This window comes from Diadema antillarum, unplaced genomic scaffold (genome assembly GCF_040938485.1).
Source record: "Diadema antillarum isolate AM-2024a unplaced genomic scaffold, OU_Dant_1.0 scf00000145, whole genome shotgun sequence".
In the NCBI taxonomy this organism is placed as follows: domain Eukaryota; kingdom Metazoa; phylum Echinodermata; class Echinoidea; order Diadematoida; family Diadematidae; genus Diadema; species Diadema antillarum.
In genome coordinates this window covers 1,325,693-1,353,054 of record NW_027271034.1, presented here as the reverse complement: position 1 = coordinate 1,353,054, position 27,362 = coordinate 1,325,693, and the positions used below count along the sequence as shown (strand labels likewise).

Sequence of the window (27,362 nt, the reverse complement as noted above, 5' to 3'; positions counted from 1 at the left end):
TCATTTCCCCAACACGCATGGCCAATGACATCAAGAAAATGCTGTCAAAGTAAACACTGTACCCGCCTCCTGTAATAACAACCATTATACAACACATTAGATCCTTAACCATCTGATTGGATGAATGCGGGTCACATGACATTCAGAAGAATCAGCTATCCCATGCTCACTCTCAATGGCAATGCAAAAGACATCTATTGAATGGTAAATCAAGCGAGCCAACAGTGCAATAGATCTGTGGACACGCTGAATTTGTGTAACGTAAAGCAATTGATGCATATGCGCACCCGTTTGCACTGCTAGCAAGACCTACAGCCAGATCTAGATCTAGACCTAACTTTTAGTGCTCTTCCGAGATAGGCTTATGGCGTTAGATCTGTTTGCTAGACCTAGACCAGGCCTGTATTGTGTGCTGCATAAAACAAATATTCAATGTTTTATCATTCATGTGACGGTTCAGATATCACATTCGGTGCAAGTTTAACCTTTCTGTTCAACTCCACTTTGCATTGTTGAATAAACCGGTTAAATTTGCACGCTCATGTAATATTTGGAACCATCGCACTCATCATAAACATCAAATATTTGTATACTATACTACAATACCACTTTACCATTGATCTCTGGAAAATAGTCACAATCACCCAATACTTAATTCTGATTGGTCATTTCCACAAGGAGTTGATTGTGCATGGTCTTTTCTGTTCCATTTCTTTGCCCTGGTAAAATGTAATGTCCATATATTTCACAATGACATACAAGTAGCAAAGTGATAGTTCTCAGAATCTAGTGCCTTACACTTCCATGTTCTGGTTGTCATGTTGTTTGATTCAGGCAGTCAAAGGAAAGAATGAAGATTAGAGCTTCATTAATGTGATTTTCTTTTATATATCATGGACTCTAATATGCAATTGATTTGAGAACTGCAGATTTCAATGGAGCTGGACATCAGTGATACTATAATTGTCGGAATGAATTTTGAGGGAATGCTAGTAATCTAACCCCAGTGACTACAATAGATTGGCTAGCCTCATATAGAATCTATAGGGATTTTAGAATCTTGTAGGGAAAAGGAGAAACTTTTGACCTCCTCAGACTAAACTTTTCTTTGGCATCAATGATTGCATTGAATGTTCCTTGGAAGGTGACACATCAGATCGAAAACCTGCAGGTATTTTGAAGATAGTGTGCTTCTGAAGACACCTGGGACCCATTTCATAAAAAGTTGATATGATAGCAACTCTTGCTGGAGTGGCAATTGTCATGGTAATGACAAGAATCCAGCTTCCTGATTGGCTGTTGCTATTGGCAGTTGCCGTTCTAGCAAGAGTTGCCATCCTAACATCTTTTATGAAATGGGGCCCAGATATATCAACTCAAGTGACCATGGAGATAGGGCTCTTGGATGGCTGTTGAATAACAGGCCATTGACTAGAAGTAGGAGGAGTGGTCTTGGAGTGGTGGGAAGGTGTGAATGGAATAGCAGTCTTCTTACCAGCTCATTCCATTTGAAGCCATCTGTGGGGAACCCCACAGAAAACTATTCCCTGCGTTAGATCTTAAGTAAGGACTCAAGCAAAGTTTTGAATGATGTTCATGTGCAATCAATGAATATTGTCTATCGAATGTGAATGCTGACAGACATGTTACAGCATCATGTGGTGATGCATCCTGTCTGAATATGATGGATAGACCACCATCCTGTTGGGCAATCCTATGAAAAATCTCAGTTGCCAGTCCTTAAGAATGCAACAACTGGAAAGGGCCTGGTGCAAATGTGCTCTGACAGCAGCCCATGACACAATAGAAAGTACCTAGTCTCACACAGTATTTCTCTCGTGTGTATTTCCTATTCTTGAAATGATTATTGTCAATCTTTCTCGACAGAGCATTTCTAAATTCCATGCTTCCTGTCTAGCAGAGCAAGCCAAAGTTAGAATGATGGCTTTAGGGCTGATTTCCTACCATGGGATCCTACTCACTCCTTTTCTCCTACATCTGAGGGAGCTGTAAGGAAGCTGGGCAAGGCCATCTGAGAGAGGGAGCATGACGTAAATGACGTTAATAGCTTCACTTTTCGGTGCCTTCCTGGAATATTGCAATTGACAAAATGATGCAAGAGGAGCAGATGAGTTTTTCACATGTGTCGTTATTCTAAGCCTGTCCTCAAGCTGGTTGCTATGGGAATGAGAAGGAAGTTGGTGCTTTGCCTTTTGTGCCTCCTGTAGTACCTCAATTCTGATGACAAAGTGTGTGATCGTAGTATACTTAATGACCAAAAAAAAAAACAACAACCAAAAAACCCAACAACAACCCCAACCCCCCCCCCCCAAAAAAAAAAAAAAGAAACTGCACATGGCCAGTCCCACATTTCCATATTCTTGATCATAGTTCGTGGTGAAAGTGCTGAGTACAAATTATATGTTTGTATATCCATTTTGCTTAGATGATCAAAAAGTATGTTAAAGGACCTAAAGCAATGAAGGTTGTTTCAGACTGGAATGTGTTCTGTAGAACCAAGAAAGATAGGTTCGTAGGTAATCTATCACATTGTTTAATACACATAGAGATATTATATTTTCAAAATGAAGTATGACTGGATGAAAACAAAGGCATTCTCAGAAAACAAGTAGAAATTTCTTGTAATATTTGAAACTTTCCTTGTCAAAAAGGGTGTGAAGTTTTGTTTCAAGGTTGGCATGCAGTGTATGCTATTATCAGGGAGATGTTCGGGAAGGAAAAGAACCAAGAATATCTTCTCTGTACCCGTGCTCCATGCTGCCAAGAAGTTATGAGCTCCATTGCAGGCGTTAATAAATTGCTCTGAAACAAAAGACAGCACTGCTGTTTAAGATGCATCATTTCTAAAATACAACATACCTAGCCAGCAGCAATTTGCTGTCCCCTTCAATATTTTCGGTAGCAATTGTCGAGTGTGCAAAGAATATAGGACATGCGAAGAAGATTTGTAAAAATTGTACTTCTTTAACTGTATAATGCTACTAGACATGCAGAGACAAGCAGAACTAAACCTGGCAAACAATTTTATGTGCAAATGTGCGCATGATTGTTCTATGTTAACTATTTTATGAGATATTAGTACTCCCTTTTTCAGTCCGGGGGGATTAATAACAAGGAGATTTTAAGAAAAAATTAGAATAGTTGTTCTGTACAAGATAATCACCAAGTTCCATACAGGAATTCAACATTTTCGCTGAAGTACAGCTTTAGATTGATAAAATGAAGAACCTCTTCTTTGGTCTCTATGCTTGGAGCATGGAACATCAAAACCAGTGAAACACTATAAGCATTCAATTGCCATACTATATTAGAACCTGCACATAAATTTGCACTTATTGCAAAGAGATTCCACTCCTTTTCTAACCCCTCCCTGCTATGGTCCTGTATGCCATGTACAATTAAGAAGCTGAAAAGAAATATGGAAGCTTCTTGGAAGAGTCATTTTTTTAACTTTGACTGTGAATGTTAAATTTTTGCCATGGAGAAATCTGAAACAAATGGATACTGTCCATTATTTATATGATACATTCTATGCTAAGATTTTGACTTGACACACCATTTTTTGACAATATGTGACGGTATCAGCAGTGTGCAAACTTTCGATACAAGTTATGTATTTGTAATGATTGGAAATCAAACCTGTCCAGTTTAATTTGCAAACAAATCAACAGTTGCGACAGTCACATTTTCCACCCTATCCTCAATTTTAGAGGAATCGAATTGTTATATATTTCAATTCAGCTGGGGTAATCTGAACTTTTGATAGTCAGCTATAGGGACCAGGGGGTAGGTGGCTGGAGACTTTCCAGTGAGAGGCTCGAATTGGCAGCCGTGGGGAAAGAGCGGGGGAAAAAACAAAGCAGAAAACAATCGTTCAATTATGCAGGAAGCCAAGAGAATATTAATTCCTCTCCCAGAATAATTCCAGGCTTGAGGGAGGAGAAAAAGGCAGCTTCTTTTTACCAAGCTTTTAGCCGTGTGTGTGTGGTCAATTTACTGACTGCCCAAATACCAACTAGCAGATGAAGTGTTCCCAGCAACAGAGATGCCTTTCTGGAAGAGAGAATTGCATTGCAGGAGAAGGCTCATCTTGGAGAGTTAGAGGCGACATTCATCAATGGCATCAATTCTTGAGCATGATATATCATGATCACCTGACTCAAGGAGTGAGTGATTCTCATCAAAAGTTTCTTGGTCAGAGACAGTTCAGAAAATCTTTCAGAATGTAGTTGGCAATCTGTGGAATTATCAGAGTTTAAAACACGAAACAGGGAAAAAAACACAACAAAATGCCACCATGTAACTGAGTGTTTTGTTGTTCCATTTTCTTTAAGGACAGGGAAAGAATATCTTTTAAGTATCTGTAGTGTAATCACGAATATTAGTAGTAAATTAGATGTTCAGTGATTTTCTCAAAAAACAAATTCCTTAACCTGTTGAGGGTGAGTTGTTTTTGCTATAACACGCATTTCCCATAGAGACATGCCCGAGTATACTCGGTACCAGTCTTCAACGGGTTAAGAAACAGCGTCCTTGAGTCTAATGTCATCTCGGCCAACTGCATGCTTTCAATACAAGGGATAATTTTCCAGGATTTGTTGAACTTGCAGTAGCCCTCTCTTAAATGCTACCATCTCTTTTGACATCCGTCTCTGGCCAGACGATTGCTGTCTGGCTTTAGCATCTGTCCAGTAGTGGATTGACCTGATCTCTGGTCAGGAAATGCAGGATTTCCTTTTCATTTCATATCTAGATACAATGCATACCTGCCACTTACCATTGAGATATCATGTACTTGAGCACTGTATTGTGGCGGGCCATTTTCTGCTTCTACTACTAGGGGTTATTTTGGGCGTCAGCGTACACTCGTCCAAAATGTGTCTTGAACACTGCTTGTGCAATGACTTTGTGTGATGGACATAAGTGTGGCATTGAATCTGGTTGATGAAATAGGCAAATCTGCCACCAGCTCTGCAAATATCCCAAGATGGTGCAAGCTATTGTTTGCATCAGAAGAAGAGGATTTTTCGAAGACTGTTTGTCTTAAAAAACAAAAAACAAACAGAAGTATGACATTCTCTCCTGTGGACAATAATATCTCTATTAGAGGATAAGAATGGAAATCCTGGTAAAGTCTAGATTTCTAATTGCCTGGAGGGCCATGGCCTCCTGTTTGCTGTTGCTAGGAGACGGTCTTCGTAGCAGGTTGGTATGCTGGAAAGTATCTTGGAGTGGAGTAGTAGCAAGGTCATCTGTGCTAATTGATTGATGGGTAGATGCTAGCAATGCTTAAAGGCACTTCTTATGTCAGTTTCAATTTTGTTTTTGAAAACAAAAATGTGTCTACTCAGCTGACTTCCAATCAGGCAGATTTTATTTTATATATATATATATATATATATATTGTCCACTTCAAGATAGGATTGTGTTGTCAACATCTTTTTATCTTCCATTACCATGTCATGTGTATAGATGTGCATGCATAATTTGTTGTAATCTATAAGCTTCTAGCAATGTTTAGGTAAAAATTGAACTTTGCCTTTTCTATTTTCATTTTTAATTTGGGAGAAGAAATGGAATTTTGTAGCATGTGTATTTATCCCTTTTTGGGGTTTGAGGAGAGAAATGGAGAGAAATGATTCATGGCTTGTGTGTGACTGACTGATATTGTTCTCCAAGGGAATTGTCGGACAATTTTGCAACGCAACCACTTTCCTCAAGTGATTTTTGAATGTGTTTAAAATCATTTACAGTGACATACTGTCATTTGCCCACCTTTTCGTGATAGGGTTTTCATTGTGTCTTTGATTACTAATTCTCAATCATATGAAAAGGTACCGGTGACGCTTCATATTCTGTGTTTCTCGTAAGATGCCAGCAAGCCCATCTGAAACTCTGATCCCTGAAGCCAGCAAACAACTCTGTTATGGGTCATATGATTACAACCTAGGAAGGCATTTGCCGAGTGGGCTGAGGATGCCTTCTGCCATTACCCGTAGCAACCCATCCATCTGCCATTATCCATAGCAACCTATCCCCTCTACCCAGTGGGGCCCCCAGCGTGGGCAATGATCACTCCTGCCCTGCTGTCATCACCCACATTAATCAACTCCTCCTTAGTACATCCTGTAGAAGTCATGCTCATTACCTACAATACATTAGTCTGTAATCTGGAGTGAAGAAAAAAGATGGGGTATAAAGTTACATTCCAGAAAGTCCAGTCCTTCTCCCCAAAAAAGAGTTTCTCTGAAATTTTGTCATTTCAATCTGCATTTCCTCTTCCTTCTTGTCTTTTGCGTGTCTGTTTTAATGATTTTTTTTTTCAACCATATGTGATGTGAATATGTACATTTCCCACAATTTATCAAAAAGTGCAAGTTTTAAGAGTCAATGGGAATGAGAACTCAAGATCTTTTCCATTGTAGAAACCTGACATTAGCCATCTGCTAAACTTTGTCAAGTTTTGACATGTAGGTGTATACAGAAAATAAGGCAACAAAAAAGCAGTGAAAAGATGCCCATTTCTCCTGCTTTATTTCCAATGAACTACACACTCTCATACACACACACACACACACACACACACACACACACACACACACACACACAAATGACATTGATCTGAGATATTGAACAAAGCGTAGCATTATTTACCCTTGTAGTCATTGCCACCATATTTGAGATGTAGGCATGATAACTTGCTCATGAAATTTTTAATGTGACTTGATATTTATAGTATTTTCACATCGGATGTGAAATAAGTCAGAAATATTTGAATGTCTGCTTATGATCAACACTATTTCTTTTGATATTTGCAAATGTAAATTACCACTGTCTGATCAAACACCTTTCCCCCCCCCCCCTTCCTGTTTCTCTTATTTTTAGAATGAAGAGATTGATCCTGCGGACTTCCCATTCGACAAGTTCTATGAGCTCTACCACAAGATATGTCCAAGGACAGACATTGAACTTCTCTTCAAAAACATGTAAGTTGCATCTTTCCGAGGCAGTGCTTACATGCCAAACTATAGTGTGTGCGTTGCAGCATATGTGCTGGTTTTCTTTTACTAATCATATTATCTAAAGGAATGATATTCATTTTAGGTTTTCATTTTTTCATTACAAGTATTCATGTATAAGTGAGTAGGAATTTGTTTACTTGTATGTTTATATCTTCTAATACTGTGCAGAACCTCCTTAGAGGATACTAGCACAAGTGATGAAAGACTCATTAAATATAGACAGTTTGGGCATTAAAAAAGAAAAAAAAATAATATGTTCATCAAACATAGTTGTTTGTGTCTGGGCTTGTGTGTGTGTGTGTGTGTGTGTGTGTGTTTGTGTTCAGAATGTAAGCAGGTATGTAAGTGGTACATGTATAGTCACATGTTTACATGTATTATAGAGATGTATTGTACATAAACATTTAAATGGTTTGATGCAAACTTACTTGGTTTGTAGGTCATCATCACAACTTTGAGTCATACAAAACAAATTCTTCCAGGTAAGTACCAAGATAAAAATTTTGTGGAGAAAGAGGTTAAATTCCATTTTACATATGCTTTGGAATGAAGCATTGAGTAGTAGATGTGAAGCTACTTCTCCAGCACTGCCAAATTATTTTCATCCACGCATTGTTGTCGGGGATTGAATGATACTAGATGTGACGTGAGAGTTATAGGTGTGAGCACTCGCTAATGGCATTATGCCATCTCTCATCTTCATGAGATATTAACATATCATTAGAAAAGGCATGTTTCATTTCCGTTTAGATGCCAGCTTGCTGTCAGAGAATGTGACAGGCTTGACTGCAATTTCTAATCCTGAAGTAAAATTGATTTCCTTGTTTTCATGCTAAGAAGAAGGCTACTCCAAAAATTATTTATTAAATCTAAAATTAATCAAATTTTAGAAAGGGTTGTATTCTAAAGGTCTGAATGTAGTTTGGGTAATGAGGCAGCAAAAAAAAAAAAAAAAGAAGCAAAGTGTTATCATTCAAGTCAATCTGACTGGATAGAAAATGTCACATAACTTAGGAATTTGACTCTAGTAGATGAATTAGCATTCTACCCAGAAATTTGGCAGTATGGTTTAGTGCCTCTCCATTTTTAAGTTGAAATTAAGAATTAAGAAAATCAAAAGATTGGTATAGGTTACATCAATATGCAACAGTAAAAAAAAAAAAAAAAAAAAAAAATTAATTTTGAAGTTTAAGACACAGCCATGTAGGTAACATTAGATGTAATCATGATGCTATTGACGAAGATCCTGTGTTTTGCCTTATCTAATTTAAACACCTGTAAATGTAAAAAGATTTGTGATCTGTGATCAGGTTAGTGGAAGACTTTTGAAGGGATGAGATTATCATGCCATCTAATTTTTCTTCTGAAAAAATGAGCTAAAGTAAGGCTACAAGAAAGAGACTGAAACACTGGCCTGCTCCATGTTGAAAATGTCTTCTTTATTCAAAAGTGTGTAATCTTTTATGGGAAAGTCATGGTCTATGTATCCATATGCCTATAAGTGTCCATGCTTTATAGTAGTAGCCTTGTTTCCAATCAGTAATTCTTTTTACCCTGAAGGCAGTATCTCAGTTTGTATTTTTAATCCCACATCTGCCGGAGGACCTGAAGACATAGTAAATTGTGAATCAAATGCTGCTATTCCAGGTTATGAGACAGTAATCTTTGAATAACGGGGTTCTCCCTCGACCCCCGCTAGACCACATGGTTAGATTTTCAAGGTGGAAAAATGTATTCCTAACCCCCCCCCCCCCCCCCCCACGAAACTGGGGCACAAGCATTGGCCGGAAGCTGCTGGGTTAGGAGTGCATCCTTGGCTAGAGATAAGATGGGGACCAGGTGGAGGAATGCATCTTGAATGGTCACCTGACTCCCTTATACATCATGGAAGATGGAGCAGGGATGTTGGGGAAAGCTAGAGAAATGGAAGAGATGGAAGCTGGGGTATGATAAGAGTACCTGGGAAGGAAAGCAGGAGAGATGGAGGGGAAGGTGTAACTTTTGGATGGAGTTGACTTCGTACAGGCAGAAGTGAAGTGTATGGAAAGTAGGATTAGTAGCTCTGCTTTTGTTTCAGATTTTCCTCTCATAATTGATATGTAGCATCCACTTAGAAATTAGATAATGTATGCTCAGGTTCCACAATGTACATCACATGTATTTTGGTATGATATGATCTCAAATTTGGAATAGTGGAGCGAATGATTGAATTTATGATAGAAAACCACATTGCCAGAATAAGAAAGGAAGTATTATTCCTGTTCAACAGGAAAGTTGGCCATTTCCCACCATGGAGACGATAAACAATGTATTTATGTTGTGGGAGACAATATTTTTCTGAGTTGTTGATTTTGCAAATAGCAGTTGGTTAGCAAAACTTTTTGAAAATGAAAAGACCTTGAAATATTCTGTAAATACAGTATTCTCAATTAGTGAAAAATTGTCTCTGGCAACTTTTTTTTTTGGTTGTTCATTGCAGTTGGGACCATTTCTCTTGTTTAGGATTAAAATACAGTTCTGGCCAAAACAAAGGACTGAAACTAATATGAATAAGTTAGATATACCTTAATTATGACATGTGCTAAGTGACAAGTATTTATGATTGATTGAATATCAGTTGGTTATTTATTATAATTTATTATAATAAATATGTATATTTATTATATATTACCAGAAATATTGTTTGTAACAACTTGATCCAGGAGACTTTTACTTCTCAAGTAAGATGCATTAATCTTGTACTCATTCTTCTAAGTGCAAGACAAACTTCGGCTTACTGTGTGTGCAGCAAATTTATACAAAATTATTAATGCACTAACAATGGCCATGTCATGAAGACAGTTAATCTGAGATGAAAACTCTGTCCCAATTTCTTGGTCTTTATACTTAAAAAAAAACTTTGCCTGAATTTTGTTGCCTAAATCAATTGATTTGATATTACAAATCTTACTTCCTTCTCCAACACCAGTCATATCCTGTTTCTCTTTTTGTTTCAACACCTTTCTTTCAACTGTATAGTTTGAAAGTGTTCTTTTTATCAGTGCTGAAGAATCCATCAATCTGCATAACACGACACTAATAGACTTTGAGAGAATGCCTGCTGGTCTTGTTCAAAGACTCACATGAATTTTTCAGTAGCGTACCATTTTGAGTGTCAACCGTTTGACACTTTGGATATTGCATGGCCTCGCTGGTACTGACTGCAATATCTGGTGTGGAAGTCAAAGGCTAGGGTCTGGATGGTTGTAGACTAGCCAAAAATGAAATCTTCTCCCAGCCTGGATATTGATTGCAGCAGCCTCTAGCCGTTCCTCTTCCTCCTCCTTTGCTTGATGAATGGTGTTCAGAAGCTGGAAGGGTCTATCGCATCATGTTTGAAGGTGTCACAACCATCTCCTCTCTCTTTCCTATACCCTCTCCATCTCTCTCTCAGTGTCTCCTTCTATCTGTCTATCTCCATGTGTGTCTTTCTCTTTCTCGTTCTGTCACTCTCTCTCTTTGCTGCCAGCAAGCCAGTCTTTTCAGTGAGTACACACCACACAGACATTTGAGGAGTGTTGAGGAGGGGAGGGGATGGGTAGGATGTGGAAGGAAATGTGTACATGCTCAAATGCATAAATCGCTAGAGATGTTTGTAATTGATCTGGAAAGAATGAAGGATTTACAAGGTACCCCCATCTTGTAAATCCCCTCCCCCTGAGTGACGGATGCAAATGAACTGGGCCAAAGCCTGACTGACCTGGAAGACGAGATACCAACAGGCCGTACCCATAGTACTACAAAGAGGTGTGGTAGAGAAGTACTTTTTACGATGAGGTGTTTTTCCAGAGACAGTCTGAGAAGGACTTTTCCACATTGCTCATCACATTCTGATTGAGCCTCTCTTTTGTCTCCTACTTTGTTCGTCTCCAATGTTTTCCAGATCTAAAAATAGATGAGTGAAAATACAGGGAGACAGGCAATTGTTTTTATCCTCAAACCAGAGTGCTGTGCGGTGCGCCAGACAAGATTTGTGGTGATGGAAACCACACGCTTACATGTTTCATTGACACGGACTGTGTCGATGACCTGATACGGCGGTGGGGTGGTGGGGACTTGCCTGCATGTCCTTCCAATGGGACTTTATCTACAGAACACATTGTACCCGATTGGATTCATGTTTGGGTTCGGGAAAAAATGGGTGGCGTATTTACACACATGAGTATGATGTATAAACATTGGTGATTGCTAATCCAATGCACATGCTCAAAGACACACGCTAAAGATTGTAGCTATAATGATTTATAGGTATCAGGCTCTTTATTTCCCTGGTGGGGGTGGGGGGGAGGTGGTGTGTTAGAGGATTAAAAGGATCTTCATGAGGAATTACTGATGCATTCTTGATGGAGATTGGAAATGATTTCATTTTACTTGCAAGAACTTCTAACAAATGTACTGGAAGCCAAGGTGAGCTGAGGGTTATGGCCGTGCCACAAAGCTTCGCTTGATTTGATGCATTTGTGTAGTAAAATGAAGGTCACCAGAATGCCACTTTCACTGAACACACACTAGGAGATATACACACACAATATAGTGTGTATGCATTGTAACTGTTGAAGCGAGTGATCATTAGTACCATTCATAAGCATTCTAGTGCCCAGTGAAAATAAAGTGTGGCCTGTAGGCAAAGTTGAAGACTGGTCATGTTGTAGCCCTTGGCCAATCAATTGACCCGGATCCATATCAACGTTTTGGAAAACCTTTTCTCAAGATTTTGTTGTATTTCCTGCCTTAGCAATCAACCACTCTGTTCTTAGTTTTCTAAAAATGAGGAATACAAAGTAGGATATTATATGACTGCACAATGTTGTGCCATTCATTTGCGTGTAAAAGAGTGTATTTGCATATGTTTAGATGTCTGTGTTCATTGATATGATCTCTGTGCTATTTGTATGTTACTGTGTGAATGTTTGTGTGTGTTTGCTGGTATGTAGTGTATTGCCTTGATTCCTCAAGATGTTGTAAGAACAAAAATTCCTTTTTAGGGAACATTTAAATATTTGTAGCATTGTAGGCATGACTTCCCATGTATGATTTTAGGCTATAAACCAGTACATGATGAACAATGTTCCCAAAACTTGCCTGATACCTTACAATTAGAAAACTAATGACAAATAGATATATGTTGGTCATAATCACATAAACAAGAAGCATATCTGGTGTGCCACAAGAAAACGTTCAATTTTAGTCACATCAGTCCCATAATTATGATCCCTGGTATAAATGTCGGGATCAACATGAACATAAACATCAAGATCAAGAGACGACTGAGATAGTCAGAGAGAAAGAGAGAGAGAGAGAAGATCTGTCTTTACTACATTCCCCAGATTTCTGATACTTACTCATTTTTTTACCACAGATAGAGCCAGACATGTCCCCATGACCCAGACTGATCAACTCTTTCCCATCTTTTTCCCCCCTCCATTTTCTGCCCACCCCTCAGTGGGAGGAACCAGGTGGAGGGACTGTCGGTGGAGAAGCTGATCGAGTTCCTCAACGACAAGCAGCGTGACCCACGGCTCAACGAGATTCTCTTCCCAATGTACGACAGGGAGCGGGTGCTTCAGATCATCAACACCTACGAGAAGGACCGCGACATGACCGAGAAAGGTAGGATGTCAAGTCACTGTGTCCCGTCTCTATCCAAAGCAGCCTATTTTGGGAGACTTTGATGCTTTCTTTTGAGGAAGAAAAAAAAATGGCTGGAGTTTGCTGAGAATGGTTTCTAAATCTACATCCCTGATAGAGGCATGAGGTTCTATTCAGATAAAAAGTACAGTCACATGCTAAGAACTGTGAGCCCAGATGACCCATAAAATTGGACACAAATAGCAACATAATACATCTTCTTTTTTTAAATAATGCATTTTCAATCATCATCAAAACTGTGGCGGTTTAATGCGTATAACACTGGATAGTGTGGATTCTAACATTGTGCACCTTCATCATGTCACTGAGAGGGGGTTTACCCCTGTCTTCTCCAGTTTGCATACCTTCAGGAGACCTGCCTGATTTCCATGGACAGGTAAACATGCAGGGATATATATTTTTTTTAATGTCAAAATTGATACCATTTGCCACCTAGCAGATATATACAGGTATTAGATAGGTTATGTCCAAACCATAGCACTTTGTATCATTGATGCTGAGAACAGTCAAACCACAAGACCATGGTAGACATTGGTCTTTACTTCTCATGCGAGTGTCTCTCATGTTACATCGGAATATGTTTAAAAGATGCAAAGTGATTATATTGAGCAAGCTACATATAAAGTGTGGTAAGAAGTAAACCCAAAATTGTATCTGCTTGCACAATCAGCCTGCGTCTATATGACCAGCTTTTTCTCAGCCATTGTGGTGCAGTGGATAAGACTGTGGGCTCTCATTCATAGGGTTCCTGGTTCAAATCCTCGTGCAGCAGTAGTTGTGCCCTCAGGTCTGACACTCTATCCTCATTGCATAGTCCTTTAGTGGGGTCTGAAAGGTGGTGGTTCCACGATAGTTTGCTCATATATACATGTTCAAAGGCTTCCTCATTGGCCACATGAAAAAAAAAATCATTATTTTCATTCAAATGCATCTCATTTTCATCTTGGGTGATAATAAACTGTCTCACCATTTTGAGAACAATGAGAAACTCCCACAGCTGTCTTTTTCCAATATTTCATGTCCAGTTTTGTTGAAACTTCTGCAACCTTGTTTTACTTCATTCAACTCAAAGTCAGCTCAAACATTGAGTTACATTTTACTTCAATGCCTGCTGTTTACAGAGAGCAAGAAATAATTAGAGAAAACAATTGGCGTACTTTGCATGGATGCTTACTTCCTTTCCATTATCCAGTGATACTAGGAAACTGTGATGTGCCTATTTATTGTCTTCATTTGGGATTCTATATTAGTGGCTCTCCTTGTCAGAATCAATTTTGTATAGATTAGGTGATGGCGTCTTTATATCTTAATGAACACTTGTCTACAAATTCTGGTCAGTATTCTCAGCATCAATTTTATTTTTACAGCATTTCGGATTTCCTTTGATCAATTTCAAGTCCATAATGGTCGGCAGATTTGTTCTGAATAAATGAGTTTAGGATGATCTCAGCCCATCTAAGGGTTGATTTTTATTGGTACTGTATATTTCTGTGTCCTATTTGTTTCTGTACCACCATCTTTAAAGAAATTGACAGATAGGAATATCACACACACACACACACACACACACACACACACACACAAAGAATAGTTATTTTTTATTTCCTGGTAAATTGATTGAGATCTCTAATGCGGTGTCCCCTATCCATATTCTCCCCCTACCCCTCTGAATCTTCCACTGTGTTGTCAGAATGCTAGAATTTTGACTTTCTAGCATGTTTTTATCATGGCAACTGCTGTCAGACAAACAGTATGCTGTAATACATGTAAGTCTACCAAGCTTGTATATGATAGGATGGTAAGGGATGGTAAGGAAAGGTTTGAAACGTCAAAATAGGATAAGCCTAACTTGAAAAATCAACATGAAGTGATAATTTTTTAGTTTTGCTTTTTTTTTTTCTTTCTTTATTTTTATTTTCATTATCATTATTATTTGTTGCTGTATCCCATCACCCACCCATATTCTCTGTGTGAACTTTGATAACTGGGGTTGCTAGTCCCTTTTGTGATGAGCCCTGTAGGATTCCTGTGATAATCCATGACCTGTTGATATTCGAAGTGTGGGAGGTGCCTGTCCATCGTGGGATTACTTTATGTATCAGACTTTCTGATTCTCAATCCGTAGAGGGTATTGGAATAGTCTTGTGCCAGTCATATAGTTTATCAGTGTACTGTAAATAAGTGGACATTTTCACAGTGTGGAAATTTTCGTGCATTTTGCGCAATCAGAAGCTAGTGCAGAAATAGAAGCACACAAATGTTCTTGCATTCCATGTGTTCCAGTAATCAATGTCCCGATTCTGCGGAAAGAAAAACATGCAAAATTTATCTTTCCCAGCCTGGCGCGAAAAATTATTCAGGTGAAAATATCCTTTTTTTCCGGTCTCTTTACCTGCTGATATGCTTTGAGCATGTATCAGTGCTTTGCTCTCTCTCTGTCTGTCATTGTTTGAGTTCCTCATTTACTTTATTTACGCCTATGTTTTCTATTGCAGTTATTTTTTAGAATATGTTTGTAGGTGGAAAGAGGTATTGCATATTTGATCTACGCTTAGTATAATTATAATCAAATTATCACTTTTCCCAGTTTTTACCACACTTGTTAGCTGACTGGACAAGTGTCAAAGTAATACTCCGGTCACACAGCACTCCACGTCTAAATCACGTACAAAAAGTTATGAAAATTTGGTGGACTTGGTCGTAAGTGGTAATTTTTTGGTCAATTTTGGTTTGGCCGTGCTTTGTACGGGGTATGGCCGTTGGCGGCTGTTCCACTGCTGAAGCACTGCCTAACCACGTCCAGCCACGTGTATGTACGCGGAAAAATCAATTTGTCAGTGATAAGCCGCTAAACACACGCTATTTGCAGTGATACCAACGCATAACGCGTGTCAGATGACTTTGCTCTGCCCGCTAAATTTTCGCGTCTTGCCGCGTCTCCCCAACCTTTAATCACTGCCGGAACACGGATTATCACGTGTGTTTCACGTGTGTTTCACGTCTTTACCACGTGTGCCACCCGTGGTTGTCCGCGGAGTAAAATTTTGAGCAGTTCAAAACTTTTTACCGCGTCCGACGTCGTTCTGATTTTTCCCCGCGTCCTGCCACGTCTATAAATCGACGGTAGCTCGTCTTAAACTCGACATCAATGCGAACAAACTTCACAGGAGACCACTTTTAGATGGGTTTTGGCCGTGATTAAGCCGTAAAGCGCTGTGTGACTGGGGCTTAAGGGTTGTTGTCAATACATTAACGAGGTACATGGGAAAGCAAAATTTGTCTTAAGAAGAAATCATAATAATAGTGCATAGTATGTAAGTAGCTGCTGGTTTGTTTTAGAATATAATAATAGTAGCAAAATATGGTATGTCTTTAAATTTTATAAGATTAGAATGGCAACTCACTTTCAAATTTCCACCAAGCTCCAGATTACTGTGTGGGGCTCTCTGTCACAGCCGCCATAGCTTGCATGCAGCTGTCATTGAATGTAATGCAAACAAAATATCCAGTTGATACTGTAGAGTTCAAATCTGATATTTTTATCACATTTTTTATTATCAATTTGAAAATGCACCCTGGTAATATATAGGATCTGCAAAACCGTGTCACCAGCTATGGGTGATACCGATATGAGTTTCTTCTTCAGAAGATGTGAAGACAGAGGTACAGAACATTGTATTTCAATTGCAATTTCAATGTCAATTCATTTTCATATTTCTCATGAAAATAGTATAGAAAAAAAGGAAACCATACAATACCAAAATTACAAAGCATAAATTAGGTGAAACTTCACCAGAATGTACAGCAGTCTATCTCAATGTAAACACAAAGTTTTGGTTACAGTAGTGTTGGGCTATGCTCATAGTACGAGATTGTGATGGGGCCTACGTAATAGCAAGCTTGTTCAGTTGTAGGTTGCAGGATAAATCATATAAAGGGAAATATGGAATGCAGAGTAGATGCTTTTGTCCAAAGAAACTATTCTGAACTAAGTAGTTAGAATGCTCACTATATTCCTCATATGTTTCCTTCTGCATCATGAAACTGTGATAAAAAGGAATAAATGGTCAGTGGGATGATTTTTCTTTTTTAAGTTACTACTCTTTCAGTTTCTTGTTATATCTGCAACTATAAATAGACTGTACAACGTCAAATGAGCTGGGTGCAAGTGACATGATTCTTTCTATTCACAAAATATTCATAAAAGTGTTATATGGTATGTATTAAATCATATGTGTATACTGCAGGACTTGACAATCATAAACCGTGGCCCACGGCCACCAAAAATAGATGCCGGGCCACCACTTTTTACAGAAAGATATTTATTGGTAGCCAAACCGGGCCACCAAAAGAAAGACTTAGTGTAGAGCCTCATAAAAAATGAATATCAATCAATGTGAGCGGTGGAATCTTGCTAGTATAAGGGTCTTCTTTTTTTTCGAAATGTCAATTTTCATTTAATTTCTCATGTACGATTGCTTTGTTCAACAAATGTGTTTTGTTAGATTCTTGGGCAGGGCTATTGAATACAAACTGCAGGCTTATATGATTTTCCTTTGACAAGATGGCATGCAGCCTGAAGGTCTTTCGTTGTGTGGGAGTCAGTCCTATCAAGTTACCTTCTTTGATGGTTGTATTTTCGTCAAGCTTCCTGTTTTTAGCTTAGTGTATTCTTCCCCATGCATGAGGGAGCTTATCTTCTCAGGATTATTTTACCCAAGTTTGATTGGTATTCTAGTTTACAGTAAAAAAAAAATAGTGTTGTTTTGTACAATTAGGAGTGATCTTTAAAATGTACCTTCCATTCTCCAATCTCTTTGTGTCCTCTCCTCTGCATACTCATGCTGCTGAAGTTTGAAACCCAATTCTTATATTTTTGAAGCGTGGGTAGCTCCTAATCTACCAATTCCTCTGACTAATTTTTATTCTATTCCCACAGTTCATTTCCTTGTGTGAATTTTTATACTGTGATACCCAAATGTCTGGCTGTCTGTTGTTATTGTTGTTCATTCAGAGAAATGTTTTGCGTGTTCTGAAAATACAAAGGTTTGAATTTGCCGACAAGAGCTCTGCATAGACCATGAACACTGGATTGTGATGTTTTGAAATAATGATTTTTTTCTTTTGGTAGAAATGGTAATGAGTGCACTCTTCATGGTCCTTTTTTGTCTTGCAAAAAGGAAAGAACTGATTTAACCTAAACAGATACGTCAGAGCTACCCATCCTATGAAATGTGCTCGCAGAGGTAAACATGTTTACCAAGATGGGCTGCGGAAGTGGCCCTGCCATTTCTTATTTGCTCAAAGGACAGTCATTCATTTCTGATACAATAAAGGTTATTTGTCTTTTTTTAGTTTGTATTTTGTTTTACAGTGGGTTTTTTTTTCCTGTCCTTTTCAAGTGCATGAGAAACATAAATTCCGAGACCTAAAAACTTAACATTAGCCATAAAATTATAAACTGCATTAGAGCTTGATAGATTGCACTATTCATAATTCATGCTCATTTTATTGATACAATAAGTTACAAGTATTCTAACTCTTCAAAAGAAGTACAGAGGTAAACCACAAGGCATCATCATCATTTATTTGCATTTGAGATTAAAAAAAAAACAACAACAACAGATAGTGCTGACTTCATGTGTAAAGTACATAACATGTTTCCCTAAAATCATCAAAGCATTTAAAGGCAAATTTCTTGACTGACTTACACATGACCAAAGAGCAGTTTAATACCTAGCCAGTTACAGAACATGGCAGTTTGCACCGGGAAATTTTGTTGAGTGAAAAAGTCTCTTGCACAGAATTGTGAATTATTCATATTCAAGTGTTTTGCCTGAAAGAGTCATAAGCACTCCTAATCAAGTAGAAAAGCCTGCAAACATACTCTCACATAATGCCTTTGTGTTTATTCAATAAGATCTTCATCCTTTTGTTGTACAGGGGATACTTATAGTAGAAATAAAAAGAAGTGTTCAGTGGATGTCGTAAGTATTATCAGGGTATTTTTCTTTTTTTAGTTTTCAAAAGCAGTAATGCTGAAGAATATTTTACACTTGTTTTATAAAGAAGTAAGCATGCTTGTGTGCTGGAGAGAGAATAAAGGTGCAAATATACAATATGACTTGTGATAATACGAAACACCTATTTACGTTTTCATGCCTACTTCAAATTGAGAATGAATCGCTCTCCACTTGTAAGATCAGTCTATATTTTGCCATGTACACTGCACATTATCTTGATTTCACGTGGGAGGCAAGAATTGTTGCCGATGTCGGCAGGATGCGATGCATGTATTTTTGTCCCAAACATGCCTGTTTGACTGCAGGAGCGATGCGCCATGTCAAAAGGGGATGTCTATATTTGGAAGGCAGGCCATGTGTACATGACATTACTCTAGCCGGCGAGGCAGCGGCTCTCTCTGAGAGAATCTCAGCATTAAGTCTGGCTTTTTTCTCCTGTCAAGACTTGGCTTTCCTTAACCCATTGAGGACAAGCTGTTTTTGCTGTAACACGCATTTCCCATAGACACCTACCTGAGTGTATTCGGGACTAGTCTTCAACGAATTAAATGTGGTTGTAGCCATAAGACAAAGGAAAGCAAGGGCACGTCATGTGGGAGAAACAGTAGCATCAACAGAAAGCTGATTATTAAACTTACATGCTCTCAGTAACTCCCTGCATGTCTTCTACTATGTAGAGACTGCTTTCTGAGATATAAGTCACCAATCATAGAAAATGTGTCGGGGGGTAGAATCAGCATGAACAACACACTCCCGCTTGCAGAAATTACAAGCCTTCATGTTGCAGTATGTTTTATTCAACTGTAGATGTTCAAACATGTCCGGCTTGATGCACTCTCAGTAAACTTGCATTTGCTGCATAGTGCAGTTTCTAACCACTCTTTATTGCAAGATATTTCCAAGATGATTTAGAAAGTAAACCATACGTGGTTTTTACAGATGATATGCACTCAATTATTCTACACTACTAGATTAGAGTGCAGTTCTTACCCATTCAATACATCATAATCTTTCAAGTGTTTACAATATTAGAGAGACAATTCAATGCTTTTCTTGGTAGCAATGCTGTAGTAGGGTCCGCTCACTTGTACATTCTGGGAAGTATTTGGGACAGCAGACGTGGTTATGGTTCAATTGCAGCCCAGCATACCAATAATTTCATATATTTTCCAGTTATACACCCACACAAAATCCATTACGGTAAGCTTTCCTCCATAGGAATTGGAAAACAGGACACGGCTGAGTGTATGCCGCAACAAGCAGCATGTACAGGAGAGTTATTAGACTGAGGATGGATATGCAATACATAGATTTTTTTTTTCCAGGGAGGAATATTGATTTCATGCCATATTTGGGTGCCTCCCACTTCCTGTGCATTTATTTAGCCAGCTCTGATAAGTCAGTATATTGGATGAGGAGTCGTAATCTTATAAAAATATCTTTGATGGCGGATGACCTTTCCATATTTGTCAGCGATTCACAGAAATCCTTCAATTCAAGTATCTAAATGGGACTGCGATATCAAGTCCTCATAATGTTTTTGTTTGAAACATGAACTTTGGTATTATTGTCGAGGAGCTTATCAGGTTTCTTTCCAAATTCTGATTGCTCGTTTAGATATGTCTAATCATATGTAATGCACAGAGGTATTGTCATCCTGTTGTCCAAAGCATATGTGAGTGGAATTATCTTTTAAAATTATATACAGACTCTATCTTCTTTTGCCAATTTTAATATATGTCATATCTCTTAATTCATTTCCATAATTTGATATTCAGTGATGTGCATTATAAGGTGTTTAAGATAAAGATCTAATCATGCAGACTCATAAAATACAGAATTGGGAGCAGGTTTCGTGAATGCTTGACGTGGTGATGCACACATATTCTCACGCTTAACACATACAAACATGTATGCACAGACATTGCTTTCATTTGTGTGTGTGTTTGTATGCATTTTATTCATGATTACAGAAATCAGGCAAACAGTGTGAGAGTTGCTGATTCTTAAATATTCTGAATTATGAAATGACCTGACCCAATATGTTTCCGTGACAATCATACACAAACTAAAGTATAACGTAAAAGATGAATAAAGCTGTTAGTCAACTTGATCGATGATGTGTACATGTGACCATCATGAGAGAAATACACAGGAAAGAAAAGAAGGACGTAGTGATGCTCACATTCACACACACACACACACACACACACACACACACACACACACACACACACACACACACACACACACACACACATACACACAGACATAGAGATGTGCCTAATGTTGATGGTAGCCCTCATCCACAGCTTGCCTCAAATGTTCTTTGCCAGTGGCACACGCAAACTACATGTACATGTATGCCCATTTGTTCACCACATGAATTTTTGTATTGCTTTGTATAAGGGGGAATTGAGAAGGTCAACACAGCATATCATCTTTGTCTCTTCCTTTCCTGCTCTTTGTTTCTCTCTCTCTCTCTCTCCCTCTCCCTCTCTATCTCTCCTCCCCCTTCCCTCTCTCCCTACCTTGCTTTCCTTCTTTTGTTGTGTACAAATGTACATGAAGAGTTCAAATGCAAAAAGAAATTAACTCCAGTTTTATAATTTTTTAGTAAGGTCATCATCAGGTAGAGAAAATCAAATATTTTTATTGATACTGCACTTTTTACAAAGCCAACAAATATTTCTGAAGATGATATCAAAATTATTGAACTTTATTTTGATTATTTTCTTTGTTTTTCAGCAGCTTCAATCTTCAGTATCTGAAGTTGACAAAAATGGAATTGTCAGTTTTTACATTAAAAGCCTTCACATGTATGCTTGTGTGTTTCTCCCTCCACACTATGGCCCGAATTCACGAAGGTGGTACAAATGAAACCGTGGTTTAAACCATGGACAAAAACCATGGAGCGCCAAGTGTCGCATGGAATATTTCGTCACGAAATCAGTCATTTCGTCGATGAAATGATTATTTTGTAACGAAATGACAACATTTTGTAACTTAACGAACATTTCGTCCACGAAATGATAATTTCGTTAACGAAACGGTCGTTTTGTCGACGAAGTGACCAATTTCGTAACGAAATATTCCGTGCAACACTTGGTGCTCCATGTATTTGTCCATGGTTTAAACCATGGTTTCATTTGTACCACCTTTGTGAATTCAGGCCTATCTGTCTAAATGCCCCCTTTCTCCTTTCTTTTCCTGAAACCTGTTTCCCTCTCTCCTCTCTTAGCCATCTGTTTCATAATCCTTCTCTTATGATAGATACAGTACATTGCAATGTCTTTGCTGATGGATTGCCATATGGCCTGATGGAAGGGGGGAATGGGTGGGAGGGATGGAGGGATGGTAAAAAAAAAAAATGCATATTTGAGAAAGGTTGTGAGCCCTCTCAGCACCATGCAGTCATCAAGCTGGGCATTGAATGGATTGGTCCCTGAAGCTTGAAAGCTCTCAAGATAGTGATTGTTGTCTTTCTTCCATGGTCCTAGCCATTTACATGCTGACCCGCCCACGCCCCGCCCACACCCCACCCCTACCCCACTGCATGTGGATCTTTACATGCTAGAGGCGTGTGCCATTATAATTATTTTATATGCCGAGATCACTCTTCCTCAATTTAGGTACAAATGACATCTTGCTAATGTTATTTGATCTTCTTTTGTTACCCCTTAACCATTTACTGATGAGAACATCCAGAAATAGCAACTTCACTGTCATCTCAATCAAATATGGATGATGCAAATTCTACTTTTGGGCATGCCAATATCCAGTTTTTTTCTTGCAAAGCTGTATTATATCATTGATATTGATACATATGTGGCTGATTTTGCTTCTTTCAGAACTTGATTTCATGTACTAGAGAAGTTGATTCTGCCTAAACCTTTTATAGATTAATAAGAAATCAAGGTTTTTGACACAGCGTGAGAGATTTGCCTGGGTGTATTTCCTTGATTTCATAAGATTCAAATACAGGGTACTTTATCAATCTATTTTTGGCAGTGATAGTGTGCATACAAATATGAAAGCAGTCATTAATAACAATACAGAATCAAAGTAAGTCTAAAATATTGATGAAAGACGAAATCAAAATGCAAATGCAAATACATTACACAAGTGTGTCTTTTTTCCCATATGTTCTGATTGCATTTAGAAAATGTACGTGTGTCATATTTCTCAAATACTTGGCATGTACTCGTCTCAATTCTTAAGCCACTCATCCCGATGGATCTTCACAGTATAACAAGCCTCGTAAACCTGTGGATGAAGGGGGAGAGATCCAAGTTTAGGTGTCTGGTTAGAGCTGGCTGGAGGAAGACTCGAATAAACAATTGTATAACCTAATATTAAAGCTAGATTAGGCAGAGTGTAGGATGTGGGAAGGGAGGCAGAAAATGAGGCTCAAGTGAGAAGAGTGAGAAGAAAGGAGGTGGAAAAAGAAAAGGGCATTGGGAATAAGAGAGAAAAAGGGTGGTGAGATAACCACCCACAATCAGTGAAAGTCACAGCTGCTGCTGTAGTGAGGAAAAGATAGGCAGAATGGAAAATAGGGGACAGACATTGGGAATAGAAGAAAACAAATAAAGTTTTCTACAGAAAATGCTAGTGTATCTTTGGGGGAAAGAAAAGAAAATGAAGAAGGGTTATTGACCCATAGTAAACTTTTAGATGTAGACTTTACTACAGTACAAGGATATTAATGCAATGAAAAAGGGAGCCAGCAATGAAATAGTGAAAAGTACATGTATGTGATATCCTGAAGATGGAGGTGTAGATAGGCAAAGGGGACTTTTAATCATCAGAAAAGGAAAGTTTTAATCGGAAAATTTGTTTGTTGTTCATTCCTGCATTTGTAGAGCTCCTTTCATCAGATGGTCTGTGCCGGTATCTCATGTCGGATGAGAATGCGCCCGTATTCCTTGACCGCTTGGAGCTGTGCCAAGACATGGACCAACCCCTGGCCCACTACTTCATCAACTCGTCCCACAACACGTACCTGACAGGCAGGCAGTTTGGTGGCAAGTCCTCCGTCGAGATGTACAGACAGGTCCTGCTGGCAGGGTGCAGGTAAAGCAAAGCAAAGCAAACATACAAAGAAAGATCTCTCTTTTACCTATATCCCTTTCACTCCTCACATCTCATGCTCTTGTCTTTGTCGTATAGAGTACTAAAGTGATGATGTCACAGTCTTTTGTTATAGCTTGGGTTGGAACCAGGTACGAGCGTGGTAAGCATCAATAGTGTTCACGGACATTGTATGGGACAGATGAGATTGTTTAAAACCAGTTTCCATGGCAATGAATGGCTGTGACATCACGTTTCAGTACTCTACGTGCAAGAATTTCACAACGTCACTCTCCATACTATGTGTGCCAACAGGCTTTGCTTTCACCGGGAAAGTCCCATTGTTACAGATCATTGTCAACCAAAGCTTCAGTCTAATGCAACATGTTATTGATGTCTCATTGTTGTATCCAATCTGCTTGCAGAATGTCATGAGTGCAAGCTCCCCTGATTAGTGTTGCCCTAATGCTTGTCATCATCATATAACATTAAAGGGTGTGTACAGATCTGGTCGAGGTGAGGATTTAGCTTTTGATATTTTGCAAGATATTCAGGAACCACTCTTTGAGATATCAAAGAGCATGCAATTCTAAAGGGAATCAAAAAATGATTTGATGAAAATCGGTTTTGAAATGGCTGAGATATCCAAAAACAAGGTGAAACAAAGAGATCATAATAAAGGCGTGGCCTGTCGCCTTTTATTATTATCACTTTTTTTGATATCTCAGCCATTTTAAAACCAATTTTCATCAAATAAACATTGAATCCTTCTTGAAATTACATGCTCTTTCATATTTCATAAGAGGTTTCTCATTATCTCACTGAGAAATGTTCAAAACATGAATCCTCACCTCAACCAGTACTGTACAGTCCCTTTAAAAATGTTTCCTGTTCTCGTTTCCATCACAGTTTTTCCTCGTTTGTTTTTAACCTTCGCTACTTTAATGTCCAAGTACCATTTGATGTTTAAAGTAAAGAACTGTGTTTCTGTGGTTTCCTTGTCTCCTGCTTGTGTCTGTTTCTGTACACACTGTTATTTTTGCGACTGGCAGTTGATCAGACATTTTCTCGATTGGTAATTTTGTGATTATAGTCTTCTCATTACCATGATGATTCCAGAATAACAGACACAAAAATTTAGAAGAAATTGTGACTTTGCAAACAAACCATTTTGTTAAAACTTTATTTAAAATCATATCAAATCTCCCAGGAAAAAAAAAGAGTACCAGTATTCCAAGGATTTGAGCAGGGGATGATAGTGAGTATGTATATGCCAGACTAGCCTTGCCACAGCCAGGATCACTTACACGAGGGGCAAATTTGTGTTCCTTTTTGTGTCAATATTTACGTGTGTTGTGATTTCTGCAATCAAGAGCCTATTTGCAAAATAAAACCATGCAGCAAAAATATTAACATATGTGACCGTGCATCAAAAAACCAACAAAAAGTCGCACCCCTTGATATTACGTGAGGACTCAAATAAAGTGAAATGGGTCAACCGAGTCAATCTTGAGTTTTTCATATTTTCTGGAAGAGCTACGATTGTATCCTTCTACATTATTCTTTAGTTTAGGATCTTAACATGAATGGGAAAGTGTATTTTCAGCAGTTTTTCTACAACCCTTTTTTTTTGGGGGGGGGGGAGAGTAGAAAGATCGGGTATGTTTTAGAGGCCCCTTTTCATTTCTTGACATCCTTTGCACACTCTACACTTTCAAGTCTAATAACTTTTGAAAGGATAACGCTACTGTTTTGAGAGTTGGCATTAGTCATTGACAGAATGTGTTAATAGAACATGCTCAATTTTAGCTTAATCTGATAATTCCTTCATTGTTGTTGCTCCGGTGGTTTACATCCTGTGTTTTGTCCCTTTCATCGCACAGCTAGCACAGCTTGGTAAAGATTAAGCGCTTGAATAGACCCTGTACTTCAGAGCCTCTTTTCTCAGTTCATACTTTTCCAGAGTGTGAGCTTTCCTTCCAGTATTTAGATAGGTTAGGGGAGTCCATTTGAATTGAATTATACATCATTTTAAAGCTTACAGTCTGCTCTTTCAGAATCTGCCTTTGACTAAAAATTCATGTCTGGCGACTTTTTGTCAGTTTTGTGATGCAGGGTGACATATACAGTATTTGCTATCATAATGACCTACACCTGTCAACATTGTGCCATTGACGAAGAGGCAAAACTTAAGTGTTTTGCAGGAAAATAAAGTTTTGCCTAAAAAAAAAAATCAGATTTTGTGTACCAAATCATGACTGCTTTCATTGTTTTGTTTCTTCATTGTGGTTTATAACAGAGTGGGAAAAATTCCTTGTTCCAAGAATTATAAGATGACATAGTGTCTTTTCAGTCAAGTACATTAGATACTCAAGTACATTCCAAAAATATAGTATGAAACACATTCTATTTGTTTTTTTTGTATTGAATAGTATGTAAGGCTCAATTATAGATTTGAGGGAGAATTTTATAATGGGTTATCTATACATTTCGTCTGAGACTACTACCTATCAAAACGTCCTCTTATTTGTCTTATGTCACTAAAGGCTTGTCATATTGTGTTTCCTTCTATTATTCATTCATCCTGCTAAACATGTCCCTCCAAGGTACAACTTTAAAAAGCCTGTTTGTTGTGGAAAGACCTTGAATTTGCCCCATTTTAAAAATCTCAATGTATGCAGTATTTATTATCACAATGTTCACCGCAGTGTCATTAAAAAGTCTGTTTGTCGTGGAAAGAGCTTGAATTTGCCCCATCATGAAAATTTCAAAGTACAGTATTCATTAACATATTGACACTCTGGTGAACATTGCACTGTTCATGTTGATACCTTTGATGAAGATGTTTTGAAAGACACATAATACTTGGAAGATAAATACCAAGTCACAAAGATAAGAGTAATGCCAAGTCTTAAATTTGTGAGTCAGCAGCCATTCTGGAATGTTTGGTCTTCATGCTTTCCCCGCACTTTGGATTTTCTGTCTTTTTTTCTCTCTGCCGTGGGCTTAAATTGAGTGGGAAAATTTATCATTGGGTTAGATGCGGCTGGGGGAGAGTTCATCTCATATCATGCCATTGCAAGAGTGCAAAAGTAATTTGGCGAGAAATGTATGTTGGCAGAAATCCACAATAGATTGTAACATAGGTCAAATGAAGAGAGTTACATGTACATAGAGCACAAGCTATTTGGACCACCACTGCTGGCTGTATCCATACCCCCCCCCCCCCACCCTATTGGGAATTGATAGAAGCGAAACTCAATTTCTTCTGATCAGCTAAGTTGTGCTGCTGCTCGCATGCCATTCACACCTCTGCCACTCTCTCTATATTCCTAGTGCCAGATTTCAGTCTCTGATTGTGGCTAGCATCCATCCCACTCCCCATCTGATATTAATTCATTTCACAGGGAGACTCGTTAAAGCCCATTTATCCAACTCCCTGGCACAATAGTGGTACGACATGATTAGCTGTCAAGAGATGCTTGAATGTCAAATATATATATGTGAGATGTGCGCTAAGATGCAATTACAGTGT

The 27,362-nt window shown here is 38.4% G+C and overlaps 1 protein-coding gene across 5 annotated transcripts in view; it reads left to right on the top strand.

The window, feature by feature from the left end:
* LOC139721562 (1-phosphatidylinositol 4,5-bisphosphate phosphodiesterase beta-4-like) overlaps positions 1 to 27,362 on the top strand; it is a 193,997-nt gene that overhangs the window by 112,869 nt on the left and 53,766 nt on the right. For all 5 annotated transcript variants that reach the window (XM_071632882.1, XM_071632881.1, XM_071632878.1 and 2 more), the window contains 3 exons: positions 6,907 to 7,007; positions 12,526 to 12,692; positions 23,620 to 23,830. In XM_071632882.1, the coding sequence (XP_071488983.1) occupies positions 6,907 to 7,007; positions 12,526 to 12,692; positions 23,620 to 23,830 (479 nt within the window). The remainder of the gene's footprint in view (positions 1 to 6,906; positions 7,008 to 12,525; positions 12,693 to 23,619; positions 23,831 to 27,362) is intronic.